Here is a 14,419-nt window from a genome sequence, read left to right on the forward strand (position 1 = left end):
GGTGAGCTTCACTGGAAATGCAGGCACTCCTCTTTTGTCTTGACTGGCATCCGCAAGTGACATTCCTTCCCTGCCTTCTCTTGCATCACAGCCGAGGGACCGTAGCATGCTTACGTCGCGAGCCCTGCCTTCTTCTCTTCCTTTCTCGCTGTGGGCGAAGCTTTCAGTTGTGGGATTGCGTGTTATGAATTGGATGATTTACTGAAGTCATATGCCATAATTGATGACATTACAGGCAGTGCATCATACGTAGAGGTATTTGTGTGTGTGAGCATGATTCTGTGGGAGGAAGCTGAGCTCCCTCGAAAAAAAAAAGCGCGAAGGCTTCTGCATGAAATTTTAACTGTCTTCGTACTGTGCAGCTGTTTGGTGGTTTACATTGTCTGAAACTGGTGAGGGGCCCTTAAAATATTTTGCCAAAGTACACTTGCTGTATTGGCCAAGTAAGGAAACCAAGCTGCCCAATTCCTCAGAATTGAAGCTGCATTGAAATGATATGTTGTACATTGTTCTCCAATTATGTTTATCCTTTCTTGGCAACTTTTCCTCCGCATAGTGTGGTGGCTTATGTGCAGTCATTGTGATACTTGAATGTGCACTTTAACTTGAATCTGCACTTTATTGGTTTTCTTGCAGAGGGTGCTGGAGATTTTTGTTTGTGGTGCCTTGTATGGTGCTAGCTTAAGGCATGTTCTTTCCAAAGCATTTAATGTTGGCTGTTGACTGAAAAACTAAGTGCGAAAATACACAGACGCATGGAACAGATGAGGACAAGTGCTGCTACCAACTGTTCATCTCTGTCAACACCCAATCGATTTGTACAGTCTTTCATGCCACTTCAAGTGAAAGTCTGAAACCGTGCTAGCTAGAACCATAGCGTATTTCAGAAGCAATCCCTTAGAAAACCTAGAACGACCGTGTGCAAAACGGTAGATGCCTCACTTATGCAGGTAGTTGAATGCTTGGTAATGCAGATGACTTCCAATGCCAAAGGAGCCATGTTACTTGTAGGTCTGCCTAGAATTCTTGTCCCATGAAATCAATGTTGGCATCTTACAGCTTGTGTTTGTTAAAGTTAGGCCACCATATAGATGTGTCTTCACTGTAGCTGCACAGCCTATTGCTAAAACGTAAAGGCCAGTCAGCCTTTTTTGGCAATAGGTAGCTGGCCTTTAATTTTTCCGGGCATATGGTGTGCCCCTTATAGCAAATAAAACAAAAATGAAACTGAAACCAAGGTTACGCAAAGCTGCCAGAATTGAAGGTGCATTACTCTACCAAAAAAGCTGACTTGTTTATGAAACATTACAAGAAAACTGTCTTGATATCTTTTAGTGAAGCCTTAACTTGAGGCACATTTACACTTTACCTGGTAGTAAAGCATTTTCTTGATCACAGGGCTTTTATAACCTTCATCTGTCACGCTCACTTCTTCCTCATTATTGCAGGCCGCCGTATTGCCCAAGGGAGGCCTCACCTGCTGCGCAGGACGGGAGGCTCCACGGCTGGCCATAACTCCAGCTTTAAGCGCTGCAGCCTCAAACTGAAAAAGCCTGGCGACCGCAAGTCCCGGGCACGGTCCTCCACATTTGCCGAAGATGAAGAGGAGGGAGGTGAGAACCTTGCAGTACTATTAGGCATGGGCACAGAAAGCTGTGCACATGCCAAATGCCCAAAGAATGGTTGAAGTAGGCCATTCACACTAGACCTGCCACAGTAGCTAAGTGGCTGTGCGGTTGCACTGCTTAACTCGAGGCCACAGGTTTGATCCGGGCCATGCTAGGTGCATTTTGATGGGGGTGAAATGCAAAAATGCTGGTGTACTTAGATTTAGGTGCATGTTATAGGGGCCCTGAAACACTTTTCCTGCTAATTATAGAGTGGCCTCACTTTTAAGGGACACATTTTCTCATGAATCACATTCCTCAGAACTTTTTCGAGACCTTCAACTATAAGTGCAGTTATCATGCTCATACCCGGCTTTCACTCTCTTTTCGTCTCTGCTAGCACACTGAAAGCTACATAGTGGAAGCTGAGAGGACAAAGTACCGCTCGAAAGTAGAGTGTCGCGGCAGTGAAATAGGGTGCCTGCATGCTCTTCCTTTTCTCCACTGGCATGAGGAGGAGAGCATTGAGGTGCCCTATGGCAAAAGGGCTTGTTGCAGCACCTTGTGGCGGCCACAATAGACTACGTTATGCAGCACACCACTGCTATCATGGAGGACATGAGTGTAGACCAGCAGTGCAAAGATGAAAGGATTTTTCTGTCACTTTCAGATCACAGACACATATATGTTTCATTTATTTAACTCAAAATTAGCAATTATGTATTGCTAAGAATGCTCCCGCGATCACGAAATCAGCCAATAGTGTTGGTGGGTTCAGCTGCTTGTGATGACACTGCATGACGACATTGCGAAAGGGAAAGCAAGCAGCTTTTTACTATTTTTGACACGAGATTGTAAATTCCCTGCCGCATGCAATGCAGTAATATTTGACTCTCATGTTCATAGCAGCCTGTCGATCGGCAACATTTTCTTACTAGTATGTTCAAAAAGTGTTTCAGAGCCCTTTAAGGGGGGACATGGCTTTGAAAATCAACTTCCTTATTTCTTCATGGATATTGATGAAAATTGGCACACATGTTTAGAATGTCTCCCTGATGCTACCATAAAAGTTTCAGAGCGATATCTTGAGAACGTCTTATGAATTTTATTGAGCAGAATTTCTCTCTCTTGAACTTTCTGGAGAGCCTGGGGAACTTAAATTAGTGATAGAAGGCTTGTTAAGGAAACCTAAGTGACCAAAATTAATTTGTAGTGCCCCCCCCCTGCGGCATGCCTCATAATCAGATCATAGTTTTGGCATGTTAATCCCCAGAATTTCATTTCTTATTCTTAATTTTAGGAGTAGGTAATTATTGTCAACATTATGTTACTTTCCTTCTCAAAATAATTTTGTGTAGTATTTCATCCACCTCTTCAAGTGCTTGTGTTTTTGTACATCATTGAGGCCTTAAAAAACTTAAGGACTCCTGACATGAAACTTTAGAGCCAATTTGGCCTCATGATTCAATTTTCTTGTGTGTACTGATGGAAACAACCACATTTGAAAGCCATCATTTGCCTTAAAATTATCCAATTTTGTTTTTTAATATTATATGGCCACCGAGTGTTAAAGTATGATGCCTGAACACACGGCTGCTTCATGAACAATGTGACATTGTGTCAGTCTGTGTGAAATCGTGCTCATTCACAAGCAGGGGTTCAAAAACCGTGCCACATGTGCAGCTGCAACGTTGTATGCAAGGGCACCCCACGCACCTGCAAGGCCGAATTTAAGGGCTTTTGCATTCAGCTTCATTTTCCTTGTGATTAGAACCAATGCTGATATGCTGCAGGTACCATCAGAATTTGCAGTGTTCTCACCCTGAAACCCTTCAGTAGCGTGGCTACTGAAGGCTACTGAACGTATCACGTATGCACAGTATTTTGATACCTCAACATTCTGATTTTGCATGGGAAACTCAACGCATAGCCTATAGTCATGTTTTTGATATGTTAGAGCAAGTTGTCAGTAGTGAACCAATTACTAAATAATTAGTCACTATGCTAAGTAAGCTATGACTTAAGTAATATTTAATTATTATTTTTTTTCTCGGCAAGTCTACTCTCCAGGGCGAGAAATAAAAGTGAACAAGGTCTAATTCTTCTTGATGCAGAACTCTCCCCCATGTTCTCAAATGATCCTCAACTCAAAGCTCATCCTCCAGTTCACTGTGTTGACCACAGTGCCATCCCTCGGCTGAAGATGACACTAAGCTTCTCAAGAATTACCGCGGAGTTTCAGTCAAGTGCAGTGACTACTTTTGTCGAGGGGCAACGCTGCTACACACTTTCTTGAGCCGAGGTGGAGTGTTGAGATGGAGCGTTGAGTGGAGGAGCTTAAGCAACTGTTTCGGCACCTATGAGGGCAAAAACTGGGGACACTGTTAGGCCATGTTCATTTGCAGCCTGAGATTTTCTGGGAACCTAATAGCAGTGCACAAGAGACAATGTATTACTCTGCATGACGTGGAGGTTTTGTACCTTGATTGTTGATTAACAGGCTGTACTTGAGTTTGCTGTCATATCTTCTGATCTGTGTGTTTTGTTCCTGTATATACAGGGCAACCTTGTTGATATGATCCTGTTTTGTACGATTTCCCAGCGCCAACACTCATGATTGAGAACACAAAATATTATTCATTACAATTACAGTTCTTTTTTAGCGGTTGATACTTTTAAGAAAATGTGATCTTTTGGCACCAATGCGCAGTAGATGGCCAAACTGCGATCATATGATGAGTTTTCTGACTGCTAGATCCCATGTGAACAAGAGAAGGTGTGAGGCACACTCGGTCGAGAGAAAAAAGGCGCCCACTACTGACACCTACCCCACAATATTTGCCCGTGCACGTCATATGAAAATGCCCTGTCAAGTGAAGTGCCTATACTGGTACCAGAAAATTTCCTCGCGGGTTGTTGCACATCACATTCACAGCTATTGTGACAAATCCTATGACGGTAAGTGTCTTCACCTATCTGTTTCACAGCACATGTGGCCTAGTGCCATTGGAAGCGTGCTGCACGCATTTAATAGGTGATAATCTAAACGCACCACCGTTCCTTGCTGCAGGCAGTGAGAAGTAAGCATCATGTTTTGCTGTGGTGCCACCGTATTTTGACGTTGCCCACCAGCGTGATTTTGTTTCTGTTTCCCCATTGTCATCTTAAAATACTAGCAATAGGAAAACAACAAGGCGGGTCTCGGATGGCTGGGGCCCCTTCAATTTTACACACATCGGCTTATTGTACTGCAATGATTCTTTCTAAGTGAGCACGTCAAAACTTCTTGCCAAAATGCCCCGCATGAAGAAGCTGCTGACCGAGGCCAACCTTGAGGGGCGCCAACGTAAGCTTGTGGTGCAGCAAAAGTGACGACATGCATCTTTGGCTGCTCAGGCCCCAACTACTCGGCGTGCACCAACGTTTCTGGCTGTAGCAATGCCTTATATTATGTACTGTATCTACTTGCATAATGATCGCACTTTTTTGTAAAAAAAATTGCTGCAAATTCAGGGGTGCGATCATTACGCGGGGTAAATTTCCCACGAAAAGAAATTTCTTTCTTTCATCCCGCATTCGCTGTGGGATGACAGCAGGTCAACAAACAGGCGGCTGCCGCTGTAACAGTGCAGGACACCAAAACAAAAAAATTGCAGCCGACGGAGCAAGGCGAACGCGCCGAACGCGATTTTTTTTTCTTTTCATGAGTACATTATGGGGATTGAAGCAGTTTCTTTCGTAACAGTAATGAATAATATTGTTAATATCGGCAAGTCTGTGGCAATAATGTAGCCATGTCCACTTTGAGGGGACAGAAACAGAGATGGGCGTGCTTAGCTGCCAGTGACATAGAAACACATGGCAGGTATACTGTGGAAACTGCGGCATTTGTCTTCACTACTATCCTAATACTGCACGTTTCCACTAAGGGTGGGCGAATATCTTAGCTGTGTTACAAGCATCGGCGTATGAATCGGGTACACTTCTAACGTATCAGTGTGAACGTGGCTACTATCATTGCCGCTCCTGATTTGTTGTGTGCCCACGAGTGCAGACGAGAAGAATTGAAATGCGCCTTTTTTGTTGTTGCTGTTGACCACAACCATTATAAAGCCTACAATTAATAAAGCCAAGGCACGTTTGATTGTAGCTTTTTTTTGTTTTTTTCATGGAAGTGTGGAAAGTGATGAAAGGAATAAAATGGGGCAACTGCTTAAGAATGTTTGGTGCTGCTTAAGAAAGACTGCTTGGTATGTCTTGAAGAGTCATTCGCGTAGCATTCGACAGCATTCAACAGCATTCGACAGATGGTAAGTATGATCATCATTAGCTAGACTTGGCCCACGGCATATTGCTGCAGCAAGTTCGGGGTGCGATCATTACATGGGAAAGAAAAAAAAATGAGTTTTGATGACAAAATTCAGGGGTGCAATCATTACGCGAGTGCGACCATTATGCAAGTAAATACGGTATGTGTCGGCTACAGTTGAGTCTGCCAAATTTTTTTTGTGACTTTGGATCATATGTTTTCCCAGTTAATACATTTTTTGTCATGTTTTCTTGCAGAACGTATGAACAAGGTTTTACTGTACACCAGATGCTTTTTAAATAAAATTCAGTTGTGAGTCAGCACATGGGTTGTGCCTTCCTCTGTCTTTTGTCTCGTGTGTGCTGATAATGAGTTCCACAAATGTACCGTCTCACCCAGCTCTTGATTTTTCAGCTGAGATTTTCTGTTGAAGGGAGATGACTATGGTGAATGCAGGTTTACGCAGAACGGAGAGCATAAAGTCCCGGCGCAAGGTGAGCGCGGTCTCGGACCGCAGTGACACGAGCGAGCGGGCAGACGTGAGTGGGGAGGAGTCGCCTGGCGTGCTCAGCGACGAGCCGGCACCAGAGAGCCCCGTGGACCTGCTGGACGCAGACGACGCCACCATCATCGCCACCCGCATGCCCTGGCTCAAGGTGCTACAAGCTTCCACTTCAATATAACTTGTTCTTGGGCTAGTTGGTTAATACATGGGGAAGCCATTGTAGCGCAAATAAAACAGACGTCACCTTCTTTCCACTTTTGGGTAGCAGCGTGTGTGTGTCTATTTGACAGGGGCAGCACTTGTCTTATACCAGCTTCCATGGCAGCTTCTCTGGCTCACCTTTGCAATGTGCTTGCCACTCAGCACCTTTAAGTTCACTATCATTTGAGGTGAAGGGTTCCATCAGCTGCAGCATTGTTCTAAATCATCAATCAGTTTCAGTCATGTGTGGGCTCCATGCACAATCATAAACTTATGAGGAAAGTTTGGACTCCAGCTTTCCCTCATTGAATTCACAAATGAGGCCATTCATCCTCTATTTACCCCCCCTTTGGTACTTGCTTCCTAGTGGCATAGATTCATAAAGAATGTAGTACTATCTTTTTTTTTTTTTTTATTCATTAAGCTGCTGCTAGCTAGGGAAAAGCACAAAATTGCATGGCCTAGTTCATTTTTTAAATTTGAAAACCATTTTTTCTTATTTATTTAGCTCTGGAAGAGACCTTATTACAAGTTTTAGATAAAATTCAGCGGAAATTTGCATCAGAACTACATTTCTTTTTTCATTTTGTTATTCTACACCACATTGACATATAATTTACCACTATTAAATTATTTCCTGTGCTTAATATGTTGCACATTACCAAGGGGTGGCGAGGGTAGACACATATGTATTTTTTTCAACGAAAGTTTGTGTGCCAAGAAACACTGGCCTAGTTTTAAAGGATGACAGATGCAAGTGTTTGTGTAAGTACGTAGGTTGCAGGTTACACTGTGCAACCAGTTTGTGCTGTTTACATTCCAGTAAATACAAGCAGTGATCAATAAGTATAATGATCAATTGCTTACCACATTCTACCAAGCACAACCAGTAATCAGTAACAACCAGTAAGCGCTTGCCATATTCCAGCTTCAAACATGTCAACACCCATCAAGCTTTCCTTGAGCAGCTGTGTAGTTAGCTATTGTACATGACTGCTATATAACAAGGAAAAAAAACATGATCAATTATTCTTGTGTACAAACAAATGCAGCGCTAACTCATTTGTTTATTTATTTATTTATTTTTTAAATAATTAATTTATTATTTGTGGCAAATTGCTGTTTTCAGGTCATCGTCCAACTCTGCGGCACCTTGCACTTTACCTGCACGCACCAGCAGTTTTGCCATCACACCTGCTACAGGAGGCAGATGAGGGCCTGCAATCGGCTTGCAAAGAGTGTCCGAAAGGTAGCTTGCGTCAGAACTGTAGTTGCAGTTAATAACAGCAATTACACCAGCAAGGTTCTGCAAAAATATTTGTCCAGTGATAATGTTCAGTGCTTACAACAGGTTTGCACGTTGCCAGTGCTTTCCTTTGATAATTTGTTATTTGCAGGTTTATGGAGATGACTTTGGACTTATCCAAGATATGGGCAAGCAACAGGAAGATAAAGAGGGTGGAAAAAAGGACAAGAAGTTCAAGAAGGTGAAGACTGCATTTGTATGCATTTGTATGCAGTGTTTGTGTGTGCACTTAGTCCTCGTCTGGTTTAGCACTGTTTGTCCAATATGTATTCAAGGAGTCAGTTTATTTTTTTCCTATTGAACAGTTTAATCTGTCAGTTGATCAAAGTCAGGATCATCTGTGTGCAGGGAAAGTTAATAAATATTTGTACTAATATCCTAGAGGCTTGTTGTCGATCCACGTCAAGGTGATCTCTATTGAAGATAGAGGCAGCAATACAAACTGACACATGTCATGTATTCAGTGCAGCATATCACATGGTCCCCCATGTAGCTAGCCAAATAAGGCAAAATGGGACATCCAGAAATAGTATGTGATAGGCACACTATTCTTCTTAGCAAAAGAAATTGACTTATTTGTTGGATTATGATTCCGAGCATTATGTGTGTGAACTGGCGTTTCAAATTTTGGTCCCCTGAAATTCAGTTTTATGAAATTCATGTGTCATCGTGCATATTATAAACATTTGACAAATTTAAGTCAACTGAAGAATATGAAAGTGCCATATTGCTTTTATTCTGACTTGTATATGGTCAGTGCTTGACACTTTGAAGAAGTTATTGAATTCACTGAGTCACACTTTAGTGTTATAAATAACTTCTACTAGACAAGTTTCCATTCACCTCTAAGTTTTATCAATCATCATCTGGTTGTGTACACTGGCCATCCCTCATAATACCTGCTTGACGAGGCTTTCATGTGATAACATCCCTTGGTGCTTGTTTTTAATATATTTTAATGATATTGGTGCTTTGTTTATTGGTATTTGATTCAAGTTAGCCACTGTAGTTTTACGATATTGCGGGCTCTACACAACTTCGGGGAATGGTCAGCCAGTCACTTGTAGATGGCAGTGTCTCTGCAGCTAAAAAGTGCAACAGAGTGGGTTTTTGTTTTATTATGTGTAAGGTTCTGGCTTTCTGTTTAAACAAAAATCTACAAGTTATTAATGAATGGTGTAATTGGGGAGGTGCCCTCGGCGAGAAAGCTTTAATCCATGGCTTGTGCGTACAGATTATCACAGGGCCGAGCTCTCCGTTGAAACGCAAGGCGAGCCTGGCGCACAATCTGGAGAAACTGGAGAAGGCACTGGACGGGGCACGCTCGCTGCACAGCAGCGCCACCTGTCTGGTTCACGATGTCGAAGGTGGCCTGCCACCCGAGGCGAAGCCCCAGTCTCTACCCCAGTCTGGCAAGGGCAAGGGCACCACTCCAGCCAAGGAGGAACATCCCATGCTCAAATACCTCAAGACACAGGTGCTGACCACGTAGCTGTGGGAACAGCTTTTCTTTGCAACCTTTTATTGTAGTTTAGCTAATTTAAACGTCTGGAAGTCACTGTGACTGTCAATGAGCCACTGGAATTCCTCAGTGGCTATGGCGTTCTGCTGCTTGCGAGGTCACAGGTTCAATACTTACCGTATTTTGCTGCGTGTAACCCACCACCGCATATAACCCGCACCCCCAATTACAACAGCCCAAGAAAAGAAAAAGACAAAAAGAAATATGTGCGTATAGCTCGCGGGAACAACCGCATACAACGACACTAAAATACTTGCAAACAGTTTTCGTTCGCGGATGCACGACTCGTCCATGTCGTAGCTTCGGCCAGTGACTCTTTCCCTTCCTCTTCGGCGATGCTTATAAAGCTGGATTCACACAATGGACGTGATTAGAATGAATCAGTCACGTGACATGTGACCTGAATGGGATCAATTCACAGCTAGTAGTCGCACGACAAAGTTTGAAAGCATGGACGTAGCAGCCTTCGCATGGACAATGGCGACGCAGCTAACGCGACTGAGCCACACGTCTCGCAAAGCGTTTCGCACAGACCGAGGGAGCACCGCGGGCACAGGTGACATACGTATGATCGCGTGGTATCCAATCCGCAAGCTCAAATCGTGATTCACTCCATTGTGTGAAAGCTTTATCATCAGCTTTATCATCAGCTTCTGCTGCTTTAGGACGGCCACTGGGCGCTGCTCATCGTCCGTCCGAATTCTAGTATGTGGGCGCCGCGTGCACTATTCGCTAACTACTAATCATAAAATTCCGATCCGTAAAGAGAAAGAGAATGGGCGACAATGAAGGGGAGAGAAGGGAGCATCAACATGCAGGGGTGGGGAGAGGGTGGTGTTCCCTAGGAGATAACGAAACTGAATAGAGAAATACCTTGCTTTGAAATGTGGCTTCACGGCAGCGCGCGTCGCACTGCAGTGAAGCCACACTTCTAGGCGAAATTCACATAAAACTCGCACCCCAACTTTACTGTTAAATTTTTTGCATTTTTGTTGAAATTTATATGTGCAAAAATATAGGAGTTGCTGTGGCCACATTATGACGAATCTTATTGCGAAACACTTTTGTACTTAAATTTAGGTACATGTTAAAAAACCTCAAGTGGTCAAAATTAATCTGGAGCCTGTGAGGATTGGGAGGTCAATCCCATCGCTCGTAATCAGTTGTCAAGATTGGAGTCAGGCATGAACTAGAAGGTAGCTGGCCCGTGCTGTCGTCCAACTTATCCACGCTGAGGACGTTGTTGAAGGGAAGGACTGCTTCTCATCGAGAACAAGGAATATGGGCTTATATACAGTATCTACATAAGGACGTTGCAATTCATCAGTCTAGCATGACTGCGAGAGAAAGTACACAGAGCAGCCGCACAACAGCGGTTTATAAACACTCGGTCCTCCCTCGATCCCAAGGTGAGGGAAACGTTGAGCAGTCATCGTAAACAAGTCGCCTCTCTGCGCGAAGGATTACACACACACACTTCCGCACAGGTTCACGGCCCTCAACCGACATCAGACGGACTTCGTAGAACTCGGGGCATACGTCAGGAAAGTTGCCTTGTATTCCCCGAGCTGACCCCCGGTGCGCGGCCACCGGTTGCCCATTGTCTTGCGTCTTGAACGGCGCGTGGGAAGGGGCCTCGAACTACGTTGCCTTGTAGTTGCCTCGAACTAGTGCCTTGTGCATGTGAGGCAAAATGTCTCAAGGAATTGTTGACATCGTAATGTGAAGTCGGTGTTTTCTTTTTCCATCATGTGAAGTTCTGTCTTTTGGAACGTTTTCACACTAAATGTAACACACTGGAAATGTTACTGTGAAAGGCAGTTTAATTCATTTTTCAGAGTATCGCAAAACTAATTTAGTAGCTGATTTTCTAAAAGAATATTTGTGAACATTGGGATTTACATTTAGTTCTTAGATTGAAGCTCTCTTTCCTCCTTCAGAAGCAATAAGTTGTCCTAAGGCCATGACTTATTAAATTATATTCTTATTTGCTGATGTCATGGCTAACCAGGCATCATCATGGTAATTCTTCTACACCTTGTAATACTGCAGCAAACTTTACCAAAATTTAGTTTTCTTCTCGTGATTTATCGAATGAAACAACTGCATCTGATATTTCGAATCAGCAATGATTACACCTAACAAATTTGTACTTGGTTGTGTACTATTTCCTTTATCAGCTTGTTCTTGCTTATATTGTTTAGTGTTTCACTGGTTGCTGATAGTTTTGTCTTCTTGCTGCCAATCTTACATAGGCCTACTTTGGTCTGCACTATTTTGTAAATAAATAGTAAACTTGAGGCACTTCTGAACTTGCCTAATTTCTTTCTCTGTGCTCAGCAACCTCTTCTTCTTTTTGCATCACTTACAGAAGTCGGTCTCTTAGTGATGTGGACAGGTAATAGGCATAGTTGGTGCATGCTTACACAAAATAAAAGCAGGTTTTGAGGCAGTAAATGTTTGTGGGGAGTATAGGTGCCTCTATCTCTCTCTCTCTCTTTTGTATTTAACTGCATCACAAAAGGGGATTTAATGACATGAAACCACTCCGGTATCTGCTTGAATTTCAGGTGATGAGCCTGTTTCACAGTCCTTTGTCGATGCTTATAAAGGGCACTGTCGTGGCGACCGAAGAAACTTTCATTGAAGCAATGCCCATTGCCTGGGAGCTGCTTCTAGAGAATGACCAACAACTGAGTGCTGTGGCAGGTACTTGTTTTGCATGTTATCTTTCTCTCTTTTGTTTAATTTGCACTTCACTCATTTTATCACAGTACTACTCAGATCTGGATGTTGCCACGAGTGTCACATAAAGTCCGAGTGGTTGAGTGTGTGTTCGAAGGCACACTCTTCCTGCCAGTCATTTTTGCAGAAAGATGTGCATGTACACTTCACATTAACTGTATGAGGATGCACTCGCTATGCAGCACTTTTGCCGATACTATATTGTTCAACGGTTGTTTTGCTTCTCCTGCACTGTAGCACTACATGTGTTGTGTCCACAATTGCCACCCACGCAGCAGAATATTGTGGTGGGTGATACCATCGCAGTGTGTTAGCACACTGCTTGTGTGTTGAGAGTAAATGGAATAGTACATGATGCATTCCAGTAGTGTAGGGTCATGAGAAGCACTTAAAAGACAGGCATGCACTTAAAAGGCATGCATCCTCAAATTCTACCTGTGAACTTAAAGTGTGTACCTGCCTGTGAATATATGACTAGAAGATGCTGCAGAGTGTATGTTGAGCCATACACTCCACCGTTCACTTTTAATTTGACACTAGCAGTACTTTGCTAAAAGTGGCTGTTTTCTTTGCCAAAATTCCAAATTCAGTCCTAACGAATGGGAATCGATTTGTTTTCTTAGTTTTATCAGTTGCTGTCATCAGTTATTATGATTCATTATGACTTCAGGGGCTGTATTTCTTATTAATTGCTTTCATTGATGATGTCCTTGCTTGACAAAATATACATCATTGTGCCTCATTGTAACAGTAAACACTTACTAATATTTTGCTTTTGCATGCATAGCTTTACAGCATTACATCAGAAGGGATAGTCCTGGTGGTAGCTAATTGAGAATACAGGCACATTGGTTGCTGATTGTGACTATGTACTAATATTAGAAAAAGAGGGTCTGCCTCTCACTTTAAGCTGTTGTATGTTTTCTTTGCAGCTGTTGTATTTATCCTTGCTGCTGTGAAGGCTCCTGAGCATGCGTCAGAGCTCTTAAGTCGAGAACTTAAGAGTGAAGACACAACCCAGAAGACCAATGCCCTTCTGAGGTATGAAGAACTCACAGAGGAAATAGTGCAAACTCTGGTGTCAAGGGGGATGTGAGTTTGTGGGGTTCTCCTCCGTGCTCTTGGGACAAAGGAACGACAACACAGTAGTGCAAACAATCACAAGGGCATTTATTGCACCTTTCATAGATCAATGCCAGCTAGCCGAGCTGCTATCCTCAAAACATGCCGATGGGCGCTCGACAAATCTAGAAGTCCGACTCACCGCGACCGGATAGCGAGCGAATATGTTCGCCCCATGCTGGATCCCAATGCCTAGTCGTTCGCGTGTGCGGTCATGCAAACAGTGGCGCGTTCCAAGGTGGCCACGCGAGACGGTCTCACAGAAGCATGGATCGGCGCACGTGCGGCACGGCACGTCCGTACTGCTTGCTGTCCCGAACCAAAGAGAGCCAGCGCCTTGTCTTTCGGCGCCCAAGTAACCCTGCCTGTCGGCGGCGTTAGCAGCGCACCACTCGTGCCATCTCTCGTACTGTGCCTCAACCACTCCGAAGCCGGATTACAGGAGATGCGCTATGCAGGAAAAACATATCAGGGGACGCGCGAGAGTCGCGCATCCCCACATCCCCCCAACCTTAAATCACTACATATTCCGGCGAAACATGTCACACGGTCTAACATCAACTTGTGCTTTGCGAACAAGGTAGTATGTACAGTGCTCACGGATTGAAATAGGACACGGAGCATTTAGTACAACCCTACATATGTGCAAAGTACGCGAGAGCACAATGTCATGTCGCTAGGAATTTGGTCACCAAAGGTGACGAGGGCTCCGATGTAAGTGTACGCGCCAGATATACGTCGATGTGACACGAACTGCAGCCGGTTGAAGCGAAAGTATGCGCATTACTTAGCCCTAAATTGACGCGTTTCATTCCGTGAGCACTGTACATGCAACAGTGGCCGCGCTGAGGTAATAATCACACGCTGTCCATAGCATGCGAGCCGACATTGTCCTTGGGTACACCACTGCCGTCCGCCTGTCACAGCAGCAGCTTTGCAGACTCGACGGCACGATTCCAGGCCACGACTCCGGAAACGACGATGCAGTAGTCGGTACGAGCAAGCGTCGCTCGCGCTGACGCGCCCTGCTGGCAAGAGCCGCCGTAGCTGTCGGTGACCGCCGGCTCTTTTGTCCGCCGCCGAGGGTTGTGAACTGGATGCT

General features: G+C 44.0%; 1 protein-coding gene across 1 annotated transcript in view; it reads left to right on the plus strand.

Annotated features, from left to right (window-relative positions):
- Positions 1 to 14,419, plus strand: part of unc80 (unc80, NALCN channel complex subunit) — a 209,674-nt gene that overhangs the window by 98,655 nt on the left and 96,600 nt on the right. Inside the window, exons 25-31 of the mRNA XM_050189428.3 lie at positions 1,449 to 1,613; positions 6,373 to 6,572; positions 7,752 to 7,871; positions 8,020 to 8,109; positions 9,163 to 9,405; positions 12,021 to 12,159; positions 13,128 to 13,236. Of these exons, the coding sequence (XP_050045385.1) occupies positions 1,449 to 1,613; positions 6,373 to 6,572; positions 7,752 to 7,871; positions 8,020 to 8,109; positions 9,163 to 9,405; positions 12,021 to 12,159; positions 13,128 to 13,236 (1,066 nt within the window). The remainder of the gene's footprint in view (positions 1 to 1,448; positions 1,614 to 6,372; positions 6,573 to 7,751; positions 7,872 to 8,019; positions 8,110 to 9,162; positions 9,406 to 12,020; positions 12,160 to 13,127; positions 13,237 to 14,419) is intronic.

Source organism: Dermacentor andersoni, chromosome 2, assembly GCF_023375885.2.
Source record: "Dermacentor andersoni chromosome 2, qqDerAnde1_hic_scaffold, whole genome shotgun sequence".
Classification (NCBI taxonomy): Eukaryota; Metazoa; Arthropoda; class Arachnida; order Ixodida; family Ixodidae; genus Dermacentor; species Dermacentor andersoni.